The 16857-nt window shown below is 42.5% G+C and overlaps 2 protein-coding genes across 2 annotated transcripts; one reads left to right on the forward strand and one right to left on the reverse strand.

Moving 5' to 3' along the window:
* Positions 1–970: 970 nt before the first annotated feature.
* On the reverse strand, positions 971–5306 carry LOC311123148 (signal peptidase complex subunit 3-like). Its single transcript, XM_084197414.1, has 4 exons — positions 5065–5306; positions 3786–3936; positions 2006–2121; positions 971–1568 (listed from the first exon to the last, which is right to left on the reverse strand). The coding sequence occupies exons 1-4, from the start codon at positions 5205–5207 to the stop codon at positions 1436–1438; spliced, it is 543 nt and encodes a 180-aa protein (XP_084053540.1). The 5' UTR covers positions 5208–5306; the 3' UTR covers positions 971–1435.
* Positions 5307–7806: 2500 nt separating this feature from the next.
* On the forward strand, positions 7807–16840 carry LOC311123149 (ankyrin repeat and SOCS box protein 5-like). Its single transcript, XM_084197415.1, has 7 exons — positions 7807–8072; positions 13182–13261; positions 14028–14135; positions 14336–14486; positions 14653–14787; positions 15490–15681; positions 15976–16840. The coding sequence occupies exons 1-7, from the start codon at positions 7937–7939 to the stop codon at positions 16101–16103; spliced, it is 930 nt and encodes a 309-aa protein (XP_084053541.1). The 5' UTR covers positions 7807–7936; the 3' UTR covers positions 16104–16840.
* The last annotated feature ends 17 nt before the right edge of the window (positions 16841–16857 follow it).

Consider the following 16857-nt stretch of genomic DNA (forward strand, 5'->3'; position numbering starts at 1 on the left):
TTTTGAGCATAATTATTTCTACATAGCCTACACTTTCTCGTTCTTAACTTCTAACGCCAGTGGGGCGGGTGTTGCTTCTTGACAGTGAACAAGAGCGGCTGTTTACAGATTTGACAGCTCCAACCCAATTCCACCTCCAACACCTTCTAAACATCAGCTATAATGCAGGTGTCGGCTATGGCCAGTTAACGCATGATCCGATTTAGTTTAGTAGATACCCTGCTACCCTGGTGAGCTTCCCGCTTGTCTTAAACTGTAAATCACTTTGGGTTTAATAACCTCTACAACTCCTCACTAAACACCCTTCGTCTAAATAGCAGGGCTCTCTGCAGCTGAATTTCCCCAACTCTTGTTTGTTACCCCCTGCATACCACACAGTCTAAGAACAACGCACATGAACTTATTTTCCAAGATTAAAATCAGTCTCTTGAATACAAATATATGGCTAGCTATAATTACATTTCCCCTTCAACTGCGGCTGCTGTGTCAACAACCTTGGGCTTTTCTGTTCCTATTGTATGTGATACAATGGATTTTTTCCACTCTCCAAACTCACTAAAATGTAAGGCCTTCAATTAAATGTTGAAATTGCAAATCTGTCTAGTCTACTACCCATGGACATTCTTTAGAGGGACACTGATTGAACTATGTTTAGTTATTTGGAGCACCTAGGCTCGAAGGCAAGTTTCAATCGATGTCGTTGTAGCCATTAAATGTATATACCATGACTTCAAAACATCATGAATAGAACAGAGACATTGTTTTTGGGAACTAAATTCCAAGACATCGACAATTATTCTATGGGCCTACGTCAATCATCCTAAATGTGACGACCACTCTGAACGCTTTGGATATGTGGTAGGTTAGTTGTGTTTGTGGTAATGTGGTGCCATCTTTAGGTAAAATGTAAACATTACATGTTTTTATCCAATCCTCTTTCACTTCTCTACTAATAACCAATTATACAGAATTATCTTTCATATGTTTTTTTTATAACAAAGAAAGCAACACCTACAGAGAACAACACAAAAACGTAATTATTCAACAATCTCACATTGCCATTCATTATACAGGTACTGAGTACTGCTGTAGAGTTAAATGAAGCATGATGAGTCCTGACTTTCTAGTTACTAAGTCCGTCTCCGCAATGACAATTTAAACCAAGGATTACTAGCAGTCAAATCCTTGCTTCTTCCTCATTTCCTCACCTCTCTCAAAGTGCATTGAAGTAGAGGATCCAAGGTCTCTCCTCAGGTGGCCTCCTCCAATGAGCTTTGAGAGGAATTGTAGAAAACAATAGCCAAGGATTTCACAGCTAGTAACGTTCAGACAGTCTTTATCTGTGGCAGCATCAATGCAAATGCATACAATTGAACCATTCCCAAATGTACACTTTTATTAAAAGTCAAACATTTACAAATAATGGTGGAACAGTTCAGTAGCTCTTGGTGGTCTCGTATGATTCGGGGAAGGGGACGGACATGTGGCCAGAGCCCATGAACAGGGGCAGGATCCCGGCGTTGGGCACCACGTTCCAGGACAGAGTCAGGGTGATGTTCTTATTCGCCCTGGTGGAGAGATCATCACACAAAGGCCTTAAACATCAGAGCATTCCTACAGTATTTCCATTCAAAAGACTGGAGAGGAGTGAGAGAGGTGCCAAAAGCAGACCTATACTGCCCTCTACAGCATACAAAGGGTGTTACATAAATATTCAACATAATGTAGGCCTAAATGCAAAAAAATATTAATTTCTCTATGTAAAATCAGATTAAATTGTATTTCTCACATACAGTTTACAGCAGGTTTAAAAGGTGTAGCGAAATGATTATCGCTGTGCCTTTTATACCTGCTGTAAACTGTATGTGACGAAAACTATTTTATTTCATTAAATAAAATGGCATCAAGACAAATTCCACACCAGTGCTGTTACAAAAACATGATTTGTTATCGTTAGGTTACTGGCACCAGAATAAAAGTGAGAGGGTGAACAGAGGATGCTTACCGAAGACCGTTTCCATCATCAAAGAAGAAGTACTTGGACTTCATGTCTCTGAGGTTGAGCTTGGTGCTCTCTCCTCTTAGCACGATCTTATCCCACAGAACCACCTGGTTCAGGGCCTGGAAGAAAGCACAACACGTCGCAGTTAAGTATCACTATTTGGCAGCCATTTTACCATGCATTTCACCTTCCTAGGTGGCCTGATCCCAGATCTCTATCAAATCTAATTTTATTTGTCACGAGCCGAATACAACAGGTTTAGACTTTACTGTGAAATGCTTACTTACGAGCCCTTTCCCAACAACGCAGAGTTAAGGAGTAAGACAAATTTGCTAAATATAAAAAAAGGAAATAGTAACACAATAAAAATAACAATAACAAGGCTATATACAAGGAGTACCGGTACCGAGTTAATGTGCATGGATACGAGGTAGTTGAGGTAATTGAGGTAATATGTACATGTAGGTAGGGGTAAAAGTGACTAGCCAATCAGGATGGATAATAAACAGAGTAGCAGCAGCGTATGTGAATAGTGTGAAAGATTGAAAGTGTGTCTGTGGCGTCAATATGTGTGTGTGTTTTGTGTGTGAGCGGATGTAGTGTGTGTATTGGAGTGTCAGTAGTATGTGTTGGTAGAGTCCAGTAAGTGTGCATAGAGCCGGTGCAAGAGAGTCAGTGCAAATAAAAATGGGTGTCAATGCAAATAGTCAGGGTAGTCGTTTGATTAACCGTTCAGCAGTCTCATGGCTTGGGGGTAGAAGCTGTTCAGGAGCCTTTTGGTCCCAGACTTGATGCTCCGGTACCGCTTGCCGTGCGGTAGCAGAGAGAACAGTCTATAACTTGGGTGGCTGGAGTCTTTGACAATTTTTAGGGCCTTCTTCTGACACCTGCCTGGTATAGAGGTCCTTGATGGCAGAGAGCTTGGCCCCAGTGATGTACTGGGCCATACGGACTACCCTCTGTAGTGCCTTATGGTCGGTTGCCAAGCAGTTGCCATACCAAGCGGTGATGCAGCCAGTCAAGACGCTCTCAATGGTGTAGCTGTAGAACTGAGGGGCCATGCAAAATCTTTTCAGTCTCCTGAGAGGAAAGAGGCGTTGTTGTGCTCTCTTCACAACTGTGTATCCAATTCCTATAGTCATAGTTTTTTTGTTTTTTTTTACCATAAGAGTTTACCTGAGTCTAACCCAGGCTACTTCTTAGGATACACTACTTATAAAATGTCACCTTCAAACCATATTGCCTTCAACCCATATTGCCTTCTTGGCTTTCACCAAGTAAATGCGTGCGATCTGTAGAAGCACCAATGTGTCAACAGTGTGTGGCAACCAGCCTACCCAAGCCAAGAGGAGGAACGTGTGATAACGATCATTGATACATTGTAAAGGAAAGTGGTCAGTTCTTACATCGCTCCTGGTGACATAGAAGTATGACTATTTTGCTGCAATTCTATAGGTAGGGTAATCTACCTATAGAATGTCTTCCCTTCCGATCATATTGGCTTTCATCAAGTATCATTTGTATGATGTGTGTGATCTGTTGTTGTGGCAACTACCCAAGCAAGCCAAGAGGAACACATGATAATGATAATTGATAGATGAACAGGAAAGAGAACAGGCCTAGGTTGTATTCATCATGTCGATTCCGTTGCAAAACATTTTGCAACGAAAACTAGAGTTTTTGTTGGATACATTCAGGTAGATGCCTCCCCGTTTGGTTCTTAAATGGTAAATGGTTTCTGTTGCAAGATGTAATGTATACACCCCTGTTGTAAGACACTTACGTTGCTCTTGGTGGCGTACTCTGCAGACAAGTAGAGGAAGAGCTGCTTGACGTTCCAGTCAAATACGGGCTTTATGTCAGCAGAGAGGTCAAAGGTGATGAACCCCAGGTCACTTCTTTCCCTGGGTCCTGTGAAGTCATCCACGTTTTTCCTGTCAAATGGTAAAGGCAGAGTTAGTTGTGTGCAGTGCATCCTAGAATTAGGCCAAGACATTTCTTTCACCACATGGAACAGTAAGCTGTCAAAATATATGTTATTTGTCTTGGCTACACCACAAATAGTAGTAGGCTACATTTGCTTTATGGTCTCTGGCTGTACACCTATGGTCTCTAGCTACACCTTGCACAGTATGGCTTGGTATAGCTACTAGCATGACATACCACAGTTTCACGCATCCCCCCGTAAGGTCTGAGCAAGGGGAAAAAACACCTAACTTCCTACAATTCTACACATTTTGCCATGGGGCAAAAAGAAACGTGCCATTTTACATATTTTGCCATTAGCCTGAGAGAAAATGTTGCTGTTTTAAAGGCAATTACCTGCAATTCTACACATACAGCCATGGGGAAGAGATATTTTTTTTGCAGTTTTATAGCTAATCTCATGCTATTCTACACATTTTGCCATGAGGCTGAGAGAACATGTTGCAGTTTTACAGCTAATTTCCTGTAATTCTATTTTTTTTGGCCATGGCTTATGACCTGTTCATATGCTAATAGGGTGTGTGGGGGGGTGGGCTACTATAGATGAGTAGCTACAAATTGTAACGTGATATGTTAATGTATATGGATGGTAGCATTCACATACACTATTACAAAGCTAATGAAAAAAGGTGTGACGATAGCTAAATGTCAAAAGTAAGGTCTGAAACATTCCATCTGCTGGCAGCTCGTTCACAGTTTGACAAAATATACCACGCTGACGTGCTGTTCAACTATTGGATACAATTTTGCAAGCCGCAGCAGCTGGCATCCTGTCTGGCTGGCTACATTGTAGCCAAAGACAAAAACATCTGTTGTTCATTGCGCAGGCAGTTTTCAATTCACAGGTTTCAGATTGATTGGCGTCAATATTGCCATATGGATTCAGTGATCACCTCGAGCTAGCATTAGTTAGCACCATTGCAAAGACTCATACACCGAACTAGTTATGTAGCCAACTGAGACCAATAACTATTTATACGAATGTGTAAATGTGATAGATCACGGTGCGAAAGATACCTAAACCAAAGCAATGCATGTTCAGTGTAGTTTAATAATAATAACTCGTCATCTCTCACAGCATTACTCTCGAGACGTGGATATCCACCGGCACCCTCCGGTCTTTGAACGCCGTCGTGATAAAACAGCCGAACGTCAACGCTGCCATCACACTGAGCGAAAAGGCGAAGAGGGAATTCGCCCTCGACAACACTGTATTCATTTTTAAATGCAGTTATATTACAGTTTTATAAACAAAGATGCAAACGACTTCCAGCCGCAAAAGCAGGAAGTGTAGTTTGAGACAAAGAAATACGGAAGTGGATGTTTTTTCCGTAATCGAAGGAAAATGAAAGTGAAACATTGCCCCCATGTGTTATGGAGGTGAACTACAGTTCACACTACCAGTAAGAGCTTGGAATTTCATGACAGTAGACAATTGATTGGATAATATCATTTTGAAGGAAAATTATATGAGTCAAGATAATGTTAAACCTCAAGAGAATAAATACTCAACAAATATTTTTGAACCTTTCCGAAGCATCACAACAAAATGGAACAAACCACAGGTCAACTAAGATTAAGGCCTGGGTTAGCTTTTTGTAACCACAGGTCACAGTCACAAAGCCCCTGGCTATAGCTGTACTGTATTCCCTGCCCTAGGGCTGCTGGCAGAGTCTGAGTGGCCCTAGGCCTGTATTCACAAAGCGTCTTAGAGTTGGAATGCTGATCTATGTTCAGTGTTGCATTTTTGATCATAATGAATAAGATTACATGGAGAGGAGGAGCCTAAGCCTAGATCAGCACTCCTACTCTGAGACACTGTATGAATACGGGCCCCAGCTGTCCCACAGGCAGGCAGGCAGCGCTATAATACAGCTGCTCTCTCCAACTTATCCTATCTGGTCTCGACCCAGCTGCTGAGGGGAATTTCTGTGTCATTCTGGGCTGGCATATGACCCAGTACCAGTGTCAACACAACACAGATAGCCAGGCCCCCCATTTAAATTTCCAAAACATTAGCAGCCAGCCACCGACAGCCAGGCAAGACATAAGCAAGGCTAGACAAGCAAGGAAGCAATGACTCCAAATGTGGATGGCCAGTCTTTTGGCACAGTACACTACTCCAATGTCTACCTCTCCATATTCGCTCTGTTTTGCGTCAAGCTCTTTGTCAAGATCAGCCTGAATATTCTCACCCACTTCTATGTGGTGAAGGGGAATCGGAAGGAGGCTGCCCGCATTGCAGAAGAGTTTTATGATTTTGGACAAGGGCACAGTAAGTAGCTGTTTCTGTGAAAGGCAACAGACTATTATTCTACAGCAGAGAGTCATACACACACTTTTTACAGTAAAGTGTGTGTATTAGGGTATTCCAGCTTTCTAAAAGCTCTGTGTCTGTAACATGCCAGGCAACTGTATCCAGTCTGCCCAGGAACTACTCAGCCTATCGTTGTGGCCGGTGACATTAGAAACACTTAGATACATTTGTGTATTAGATACACTTTCTTCTTGATGTCTTTCAATGCTCTTTTCTTGCTGAGGTACTGGGGGAAAGCACTGCATTGGAACAACCACACCTGGGATGAGGGAAAGGACCCAGAACCTTTGGCATCATGATGGCATGTTGGAATGGCATGCCAGAAGTCTCTGATTGCTTCTGCCCTTAGCGTATTCCATGCACTGTAATCATCAAGAGATCTGATGAGATGACACATGAAATGCAAATTTTTTGAGAGTATGTCAAATTAATATATTCAAACCATCGGTTTGCAGCTGTACGTATTTGTATAATTGTGCATACCTAGGAGCTGTGCCCTTATAAAAATGCCACACAATTCATAGACAGTTTATCTCATAGCTGAGACTTGGCAGTTGCAGGCTGCAGCCTGTACTCGTACTTCACGTAGGTTACACAGCGGCTGTCAGCCAGGAATGTTTTGAGCTGAACAGAAGCGTGTTAGAGAGAGGTTAGAGGGGCTCTAGCTTTCCATCCCCAAGTACAACTAGTTTAACCAATGACCGTTATAAACAGTACATGGCTTTTGAATATTGCAAGCAAAGGATTGTTACACAAGCAACTAGGCATACTCAAAAGAGCAAATACTGTATTCAACTCAAAGGTCAAACTTTAATATTTCAAACCATGCCGAATTAATCATTTATAAACAGAAAGGTTTCTAACCCTGAGGCCAGCGGGGATAAAGGCTGTTCTGGTCTAAGCCATTTCTTAACCTCTGATAATAATAATAATATGCCATTTAGCAGACGCTTTTATCCAAAGCGACTTACAGTCGTGGCACTGTGCCGCTGTGGCAGTGGCAGGGTGCCACTGCCACAGCCACCACATTCTCTTCCTCCCCTCAGTCGACTCTCCCCTCAGTCGACTCTCCCCTCAGTCGACTCTCCCCTCAGTTGACTCTCCTCTCTTCGCCTTATCACAATATCTCCTTACATTCACACTCATCTCCTGTTCCTCCCCCCTCCTCTCTCTCTCTCTCTCTCTCTCTCTCTCTCTCTCTCTCTCTCTCTCTCTCTCTCTCTCTCTCTCTCTCTCTCTCTCTCTCTCTCTCTCAATTCAATTCAATTCAATTCAAATCAATTTAAGGGCTTTATTGGCATGGAAAACGTATGTTAACATTGCCAAAGCAAGTGAAGTAGATAGTAAACAAAAGTGAAATAAACAATAAATATTAACAGTAAACATTACACTCAGAAGTTCCAAAATAATAAAGACATTTCAAATGTAATATTATGTATATATACAGTGTTGTAACAATGTGCAAAAAGTTCTCTCTTTCTCTCTCTCTCCCTACCTCCCTCTCTGCCTGTTCTTGTTATCGTTGTGCTCGGCCTTGGCTGTGAAACAACAAGCCGTGCAGCCAATCAGAGAGCAGGATTTAGACTGGATCATGGTGCACAGTGCTGCAGGGACAGATAGCCGATGTAAACATGCCTGAAGTTCCATCTGCAGAGAGCTCGAGCGAGCAGCAGCCAGAAAACACGCAGAGGAAAAGAACGTTAGAGTACACAGACGATTACACGGCAAAAAAGAAACCTCGCTGCTGGGGTATTTTAACTAGCCAAGGTCAGTAGCGGTTTACGCACACACAATTGTGTATTTGCGCACTGGGTGAGTGCGTCTCGGACTGGCACTGTGCAATGTTGTTATAGGGCTCATGTGCTGTTCGTGTCAAGCTTATTTGAGGTAGACAGAGGGGTTGAAATGGAAATGTTTCGGGGAAAAGGCACCTGTTCTGGAACATTCTCATAGGATTCAGCCTATTTGGGACTGTGCTATAGCATGCGAAATGAAGCTCTATGATATAAGAATATCATGACATAACCAAACAAACGCCTTGGACACATCTGGTCAAATGGGTCCCTAGAGCAGTCCAGTGTTTATCCTATTGATGTGAATACAGATCCGTATATCTTACATCATAACACAATTGTATTTATTTATTTAACACCTATTTATAATTAATTAATTAATTAATTATTATTATTACTATTATTAGTAGTAGTAGTATTACTACTACTACTAGGCCTGTGTGTAGTTGTAGTAGAAGTAGTAGGCCTTGGGATATGTGTCTATTGCAGTTTAATAATGACTGGCCTACAACAGCTGAAGCTACCATGTGCTCTCATGACTCTTTCACACAAGACAATAACAGTTAGACCTTTTAACTGTACTAAGCAGCAGCTTCAGACAATTAAACCTGATTATATCATATATTACAGCCCTTTCTGCTTCCTTGTGTTCTTGCTTAGTGTGGCAAAGGGGAGCCTTAAGCAAAAGCAAAGTCACATGTTCAGGGCACCATTGCAATATTCATGAGAGCCACCATTTTACCCTGCTTAGAATAGAGACACCCTGTGCTGTCCGAATGAGAATAATGTACAAGGCTTCAGTCGCACCAGGCAACCAGCTATAGAGGATCACCGCTGTGGGAAAGGTTGGCTGGTTTCCCGGAGAAAGGATAGAAAATAGAGAGAGGGGGGATTCCAGGTCGCTGTTGCTGCTGTGACTGGAATTAGCTACTTACTGTAGCTCTAACATGTGCTTCCTAAGAATAGCTTCCAAACTCTATTTATCTCTGCACCAGTGGTTGTCCTCATTGGCACCTGTTGTTATGTTATGTATCCCTTGATAGAGGAATCTCTGTTATTGTCCTTTCACCCCCCCAAAAAAGATATATAACAATTAATGTCATTTTTGGTCTATATATTAAAAAGGAATTCAGAATTTGCAACAACAACAAAATAATATACAGTATATTAGTTGTCCTATTTATCAGAAAAGATAGTAGCAACAACAGGCCATGTCAGTGTACTACGTGAGCTTGTCAGGTGATACAAATGCCCTTCCAAAGATGGCCGCCACAGTCACAGCTCTGCCTGTGTGAATCCATGCTGTGACAACAAGAACCTTCAGTACAGTAACAGTACAGTAGGTGACAGGCGCCCTCTTGTCCTACAGGCAGCAATGTCATATACGTATCAATGGCTAGATGTGCCGTGGGGAGACGGAGACATGGGTATGTAGTATTGAATATTGCACTGCATTGCTGTGTTATGTTGTGTGGAAGTATGGCTGACATTTTATTATACTTAAGGCTTCCTCATAAAAGAGGATTTACAGGATTTCACCTGAATAAAGGATTCATAAAATAAAATAAACACCTATATGTTGTTCTCTGACGTGGATGGTAGTGTAGTTGGGTGTGTAGGGAGAGACTGAGCTCTGCTCTGCCAGTTGTACAAGGCTATGCCTGCCAGATGGCCTGCTTGGTTGAGCTACAGCTATATATAGCTCCATCCACACTGTGAGAGAGTGAAAACCTATCCGGCGCTCTGTTTTATGCTCTGTGATATAAGTGACAGCTGTGACAACAGGGTTTCTATTTTCTGAACATGGATAGTGGACTGCTACTACTGGCCTTTAGGAAGTAATTCTAAATGAGGATTATGGTAATGATTGAATAATAAGGATGAATGCTGTCAATGTATCAGACATTAATGGGAATGTGCTGGAAATATACTACCAGTCAAAAGTTTTAGAACACCTACTCATTCAATGGTTTTTCTTCATTTTTACTATTTTCTACATTGTAGAATAATAGTGAAGACATCAAAACTATGAAATAACACATATGGAATCATGTAGTAACCCAAAAAGTGTTAAACAAATCAAAATATATTTTACATTTGAGATTCTTCAAATAGCCACCCTTTGCCTTGATGACAGCTTTGCACACTCTTGGCATTCTCTCAACCAGCTTCATGAGGTAGTCACCTAGAATGCATTTCAATTAACAGGTGTGCCTTCTTAAAAGTTAATTTGTGGAATTTATTTCCTTCTTAATGTGTTTGAGCCAATCAGTTGTGTTGTTACAAGGTTGGGGGGGGGGGGTATACAGAAGATAGCCCTATTTAGTAAAAGACCAAGTCCATATTATGGCAAGAACAGCTCAAATAAGCAAAAAGAAACGACAGTCCATCATTACTTTAAGACGTGAAGGTCAGTCAATACGGAAAATGTCAAGAACTTTGAAAGTTTCTTCAAGTGCAGTCGCAAAAACCATCAAGCGCTATGATGAAACTGGCTCTCACGAGGACCGCCACAGGAATGGAAGACCCAGAGTTACCACTGCTGCAGAGGATAAGTTCATTAGAGTTAACTGCACCTCACCTCAGATTGCAGCCCAAATAAATGCTTCACAGAGTTCAAGTAACAGACACATCTCAACATCAACTGTTCAGAGGAGACTGTGTGAATCAGGCCTTCCTGGTGGAATTGCTGCAAAGAAACCACTACTAAATCACCAATAATAAGAAATGACTTGCTTGATTTTTGGTTCCAACCTCCGTTTCTTTGTGAGACGCGGTGTGGGTGAACGGATGATCTCTGCATGTGTATTTTCCACTGTATAGCATGGAGGAGGAGGTGTTATGGTGTGCAGGTGCTTTTCTGGTGACACTGTCTGTGATTTATTTAGAATTCAAGGCACACTTAACCAGCATGGCTACCACAGCATTCTGCAGCGTTACGCCATCCCATCTGATTTGGGCTTAGTGGGACTATCATTTGTTTTTCAACAGGACAATGACCCAACACACCTCCAGGCTGTTTAAGGGCTTTTTTACCAAGAAGGAGAGTGATGGAGTGCTGCATCAGATGACCTGGCCTCCACAATCCCCCGACCTCAACCTAAATGAGATGTTTTAGGAAGAGTCGGACAACAGAGTGAAGGAAAAGCAGCCAACAAGTGCTCAGCATATGTGGGAACTCCTTCAAGACTGTTGGAAAAGCATTCCAGGTGAATCTGGTTGAGAAAATGCCAAGAGTGTGCAAAGCTGTCATCAAGGCAAAGGGTGGCTATTTGAATAATCTCAAATCTCAAATATATTTTGATTTGCTTAACACTTTTTTGTTACTGCATGATTCCATATGTGTTATTTCCTAGTTTTGATGTCTTCACTATTATTCTACAATGTAGAAAATAGTAAAAATAAAGAAAAACCCTTGAATGAGTAGGTGTTCTAAAACTTTTGACTGGTAGTGTGTGTGTATATATATATATATATATATACAGTGGGGAGAACAAGTATTTGATACACTGCCGATTTTGCAGGTTTTCCTACTTACAAAGCATGTAGAGGTCTGTAATTTTTATCATAGGTACACTTCAACTGTGAGAGACGGAATCTAAAACAAAAATCCAGAAGATCACATTGTATGATTTTTAAGTCATTAATTTGCATTTTATTGCATGACATAAGTATTTGATCACCTACCAACCAGTAAGAATTCCGGCTCTCACAGACATGTTAGTTTTTCTTTAAGAAGCCCTCCTGTTCTCCACTCATTACCTGTATTAACTGCACCTGTTTGAACTCATTACCTGTATAAAAGACACCTGTCCACACAGTCAATCAAACAGACTCCAACCTCTCCACAATGGCCAAGACCAGAGAGCTGTGTAAGGACATCAGGGATAAAATTGTAGACCTGCACAAGGCTGGGATGGGCTACAGGCCAATAGGCAAGCAGCTTGGTGAGAAGGCAACAACTGTTGGTGCAATTATTAGAAAATGGAAGAAGTTCAAGATGACGGTCAATCACCCTCGGTCTGGGGCTCCATGCAAGATCTCACCTCGTGGGGCATCAATGATCATGAGGAAGGTGAGGGATCAGCCCAGAACTACACGGCAGGACCTGGTCAATGACCTGAAGAGAGCTGGGACCACAGTCTCAAAGAAAACCATTAGTAACACACTACGCCGTCATGGATTAAAATCCTGCAGCGCACGCAAGGTCCCCCTGCTCAAGCCAGCGCATGTCCAGGCCCGTCTGAAGTTTGCCAATGACCATCTGGATGATCCAGAGGAGGAATGGGAGAAGGTCATGTGGTCTGATGAGGCAAAAATATAGCTTTTTGGTCTAAACTCCACTCACCGTGTTTGGAGGAAGAAGAAGGATGAGTACAACCCCAAGAACACCATCCCAACCGTGAAGCATGGAGGTGGAAACATCATTCTTTTGGGATGCTTTTCTGCAAAGGGGACAGGACGACTGCACCTTATTGAGGGGAGGATGGATGGGGCCATGTATCGCAAGATCTTGGCCAACAACCTCCTTCCCTCAGTAAGAGCATTGAAGATGGGTCGTGGCTGTGTCTTCCAGCATGACAACGACCTGAAACACACAGCCAGGGCAACGAAGGAGTGGCTCCTTAAGAAGCATCTCAAGGTCCTGGAGTGGCCTAGCCAGTCTCCAGACCTGAATCCAATAGAAAATCTTTGGAGGGAGCTGAAAGTCCGTATTGCCCAGCGACAGCCCCGAAACCTGAAGGATCTGGAGAAGGTCTGTATGGAGGAGTGGGCCGAAATCCCTGCTGCAGTGTGTGCAAACCTAGTCAAGACCTACAGGAAACGTATGATCTCTGTAATTGCAAACAAAGGTTTCTGTACCAAATATTAAGTTTAGCTTTTCTGATGTATCAAATACTTATGTCATGCAATAAAATGCAATGTGATTTTCTGGATTTTTGTTTTAGATTCCGTCTCTCGCAGTTGAAGTGTACCTATGATAAAAATGACAGACCTCCTACATGCTTTGTAAGTAGGAAAACCTGAAAAATCGGCAGTGTATCAAATACTTGCTCAGGTGTTTTGTCTGTCCCTCTCCCAGGGTCATGGGCGGACCGGTCTCCTCTCCACGAGGCAGCGTGTCAGGGCCGTCTCCTGGCCCTCAGGACCCTACTCTCACAGGTGAGTCAAACACAGAGGGGCGGGGCACCACAACGTAAAGCATTCTGGTCGATGGTTTATACAGTGTTAAGACAGTAAAGAAGGAGAGGAATGTTTTGACACCTTTATGTAAAATTATATGCTGATGCTGTTTCTGTATGTTCCAGATAAGATACATATGATATGTTTGCCATTTCCCCTCGTAATCAGATTTCCAAAAGTTAGGGTAACACTTTATTTGGATAGTCTATCTGTAGATGCTCTACAGACTATCTACAGACTACCAGTAATATTTCAACTATCTATCTACTAACTCTAGCTCTAACCTTAACCCTTATCCTAACCCTAAACTTAACCCTTACCCTAACCCTAGACCTAACCTTAACCCTTACCCTACACTCTTAGGGAAAAAAGGTGCTATCTAGAAACTAAAAGGGTTCTTCAGCTGTTCCCGTAGGATAACCCTTTGAAGAACCCTTTTTGGTTCCAGGTAAAAACCCATTTGGTTCCTTTTACACAGAGGGATCTACATGGAACCCAAAAGAGTTCTACCTGGAACCAAAAAGGTTTCTCCTATTGGGACAGCCGAAGAACCCTTTTGGAACCCTTTTTTCAAAGAGTGTAACTCGTATTCTAAACCTAACCCTAAACGTAACCTTAGCAAGCAGTTGCTTATCAACATATAGTGTGTTGATAGTATGATCATCTGTAGAGCATCTGCACAAATAAAGTGTAGGGAAAGTGAGCCCTATATAATGAATGCAAACATTTCTTGTTGTCATCCCAGGGTTACAACGCAAACATCCCTACCATAGACCATGTGACGCCGTTGCATGAGGCTTGCCTGTCAGACCACGCGTCATGCGCCAGGGCGCTTATTGCTGCTGGTGCCAATGTAAGTCATGACCAAACACATGCACACACACAAACACATACACTCCATGTCAGAACAAGACATCATTATGCTGTGGCAGCAACTCATCTTTTTACATTCCGATTGACTTCCCTTTGTTGTAACTTTGGAACGTTTCCATTTACAATGGCTCATGTATAGATACACATGCTTTTCTGACAATGCCCCATCTATCTGATCAGGTAAATGCCACCACCATTGATGGGGTGACACCGCTGTTCAATGCCTGCTCAGTGGGCAGTGCCACCTGTACAGAGGTACTGCTGGAAAACGGTGCCAAGCCCCAGTCAGAGATATGCCAGCCCTCGCCCATACACGAGGCTTCCAGCAAAGGTACTGTAGGAGGACTTCCATCGCAGGATATGTGCTGTCACTACTGTGAGGTTTTGAAATACTCTGGCTGTAATTTTAGTATGTTCCCCCCCCAATTCTAAGATGAGACCAATGAATGCGTTTCTGAATGAGAGTATGCTGGTAACACAGGACGTATTGTGTGTAGGCAAAATTGCTTGTCTGGAGGTACTGATCACATGGGGAGCAGACGTGGACTATGATATTCCTCACCTGGGAACCCCCCTGTACATCGCCTGCATCTCCTCAGGACTCCAGTGCACACAGAAACTCCTCAATGGAGGTCAGTAACTAACCAGACACTTTGGTCCTAACTTAAAATGATCTCTCCCATTGACATCAATGCATTTTGTATTTCGTTTTTACGATTCATCCGTTTGTATTATCTTTTTCTTCTTCTGTTTTCTGTATTTACTAAGAGAAGATATGTCATAGGACATTGATTTACCTGATGCAGTACATTTACATTTACATTTTACTCATTTAGCAGACGCTCTTATCCAGAGCGACTTACAGTTAGTGAGTGCATACATCTTTTTTTTTATATATACTGGCCCCCCATGGGAAACGAACCCACAACCCTGGCGTTGCAAACGCCATGCTCTACCAACTGAGCTACATCCCTGCCAGCCATTCCCTCCCCTACCCTGGACGACGCTGGGCCAATTGTGCGCCGCCCCATGCGTCTCCCGGTCGCGGCCGGCTACGACAGAGCCTGGATTCGAACCAGGATCTCTAGTGGCACAGCTAGCACTGCGATGCAGTGCCTTAGACCACTGCGCCACTCGGCACAGTGGTCTATTCTCCAAACTGAACAAACATAGGGTGTGTTCAGTTGGGAGAATAGATTTTTAAACTGAGTAAAACAGGAAGGAACTACAAAAAAGTGTCCAATCAGAGCATAAATTAATGTTTTCTGTTGCAAACCATTTTCCTAGAGTGTGAACTACTGAACTAAACCAATGGTGTCCGGTTTGCTCCACAGGGGCCAATGTGCAGAAGGGCAGGTTCCTGGAGAGCCCGCTCCATGCAGCAGCTCAGAAGGACTGTACTGAGATCATCAATGTGTTGTTAGAGTTTGGAGCGAACATTAACGCTAAAAACCTAGAGCTGAAGAGACCGGTGGAGTCAGCCCCGCCTAACAGCTCAGCAGAGGAGACGTTACTGTTGCATGAAGGTAAGATTATGCTCAGTTTACATGGGAATATTTGACTGATTCCAGATCAGTTTGTACTGTATAGCTAACTCATATGTTCGTTTTCATGCCAAACTCGTAGTCTGATCAGAAACCGATACTGAAGTTTTCTGATACTAATTCTGATCTGGGACCAGGCCAGGAAATATCCCCATTCAGTCAGAATTCCTTGTAAAACATTGATATTTGGATTATAGAAATGGATGATATTGACGCTGTCTTGGAATAATCCGATAATCTCTCTCTCTCTCTCTCTCTCTCTCTCTCTCTCTGTAGCAACACCGCGGTCACTACGTCAGCTGTGTCGTCTCAGTATCAGAGATTATATGGGCCGATCCCGACTACACCTCATCCCTCAGTTACACCTCCCCAACCTTCTCAAACGCTTCCTCCAGTACAGATAGGGACACATCAACGCTCTCTCTGTTTCTCTCTCTTTCATCTCTGTCTGTTGCTCTCCCCCTTCTCTCTCTGTTTCTCTCTCTTTCTCCTGTCTGTTGCTCTCCCCCTTCTCTCTCTGTTTCTCTCTCTTTCTCCTGTCTGTTGCTCTCCCCCTTCCCTCTCTGTTTCTAAATGAGAGCATCGTCATATTAGAGGATATTCTCTATCCCATCCACTCTCTTTCTCTTTCTCTCTGTTTCTCTCTCGTCCATCTTTATCATCAAGTTAATTTATTATTAGTCACTGAACCGCTTTTTTTAACCCAGAACCTCAAACGCACAGAATCCCTCCCATTCACTGAAATCTGTTTTAACTGATTCTCTGAAGCACCTATGCACATGGTCATGTAAATATGTATATTCTGTTACATTGACCAAAACAAGAGTTTGAATGTTCAAAATAACTAAATATTAACACTGTATAATATTGTGTTATAAGTCCTTGTTAAAATGACACCCCCACTGCAGTGATCGTTGTGATCCCAACGTGTCAGAAAGTTGTCTGTGAAGATGTGTATTGGTGTAAATCATGTTTTTCTGCACAATACTATCTAAGTCAAGTTGATCGTTCATCTTTCATGTTCACTTTGGTTTTGTATCCAATATTCCTGTGCATGCCATACGTTTAACTGCCTAATATTCATTGACCCAAATAATAAAAGGGGTAATTGAATCTTTAACGTAATGTATAACATAACATAATGTACTTTAATGTACA

The sequence above is a fragment of the Coregonus lavaretus genome, assembly GCF_964263955.1.
Source record: "Coregonus lavaretus genome assembly, contig: HAP1_SCAFFOLD_844, whole genome shotgun sequence".
NCBI classification, from domain to species: domain Eukaryota; kingdom Metazoa; phylum Chordata; class Actinopteri; order Salmoniformes; family Salmonidae; genus Coregonus; species Coregonus lavaretus.

Bases quoted from the DNA above. Each gene is read 5' to 3' on its own strand.
- LOC311123148 (XM_084197414.1), bottom strand. From the start codon at position 5,207: ATGAATACAGTGTTGTCGAGGGCGAATTCCCTCTTCGCCTTTTCGCTC. The intron at 2,122-3,785 runs GTAAGTGTCTTA...GCTTTCTTCCAG, and splicing joins AGTACGCCACCAAGAGCAAC to GCCCTGAACCAGGTGGTTCT. The intron at 1,569-2,005 runs GTAAGCATCCTC...TCTCTCCACCAG, and splicing joins GATGATGGAAACGGTCTTCG to GGCGAATAAGAACATCACCC.
- LOC311123149 (XM_084197415.1), top strand. From the start codon at position 7,937: ATGCCTGAAGTTCCATCTGCAGAGAGCTCGAGCGAGCAGCAGCCAGAA. The intron at 13,262-14,027 runs GTGAGTCAAACA...TTGTCATCCCAG, and splicing joins TCAGGACCCTACTCTCACAG to GGTTACAACGCAAACATCCC. The intron at 14,136-14,335 runs GTAAGTCATGAC...CTATCTGATCAG, and splicing joins TTATTGCTGCTGGTGCCAAT to GTAAATGCCACCACCATTGA.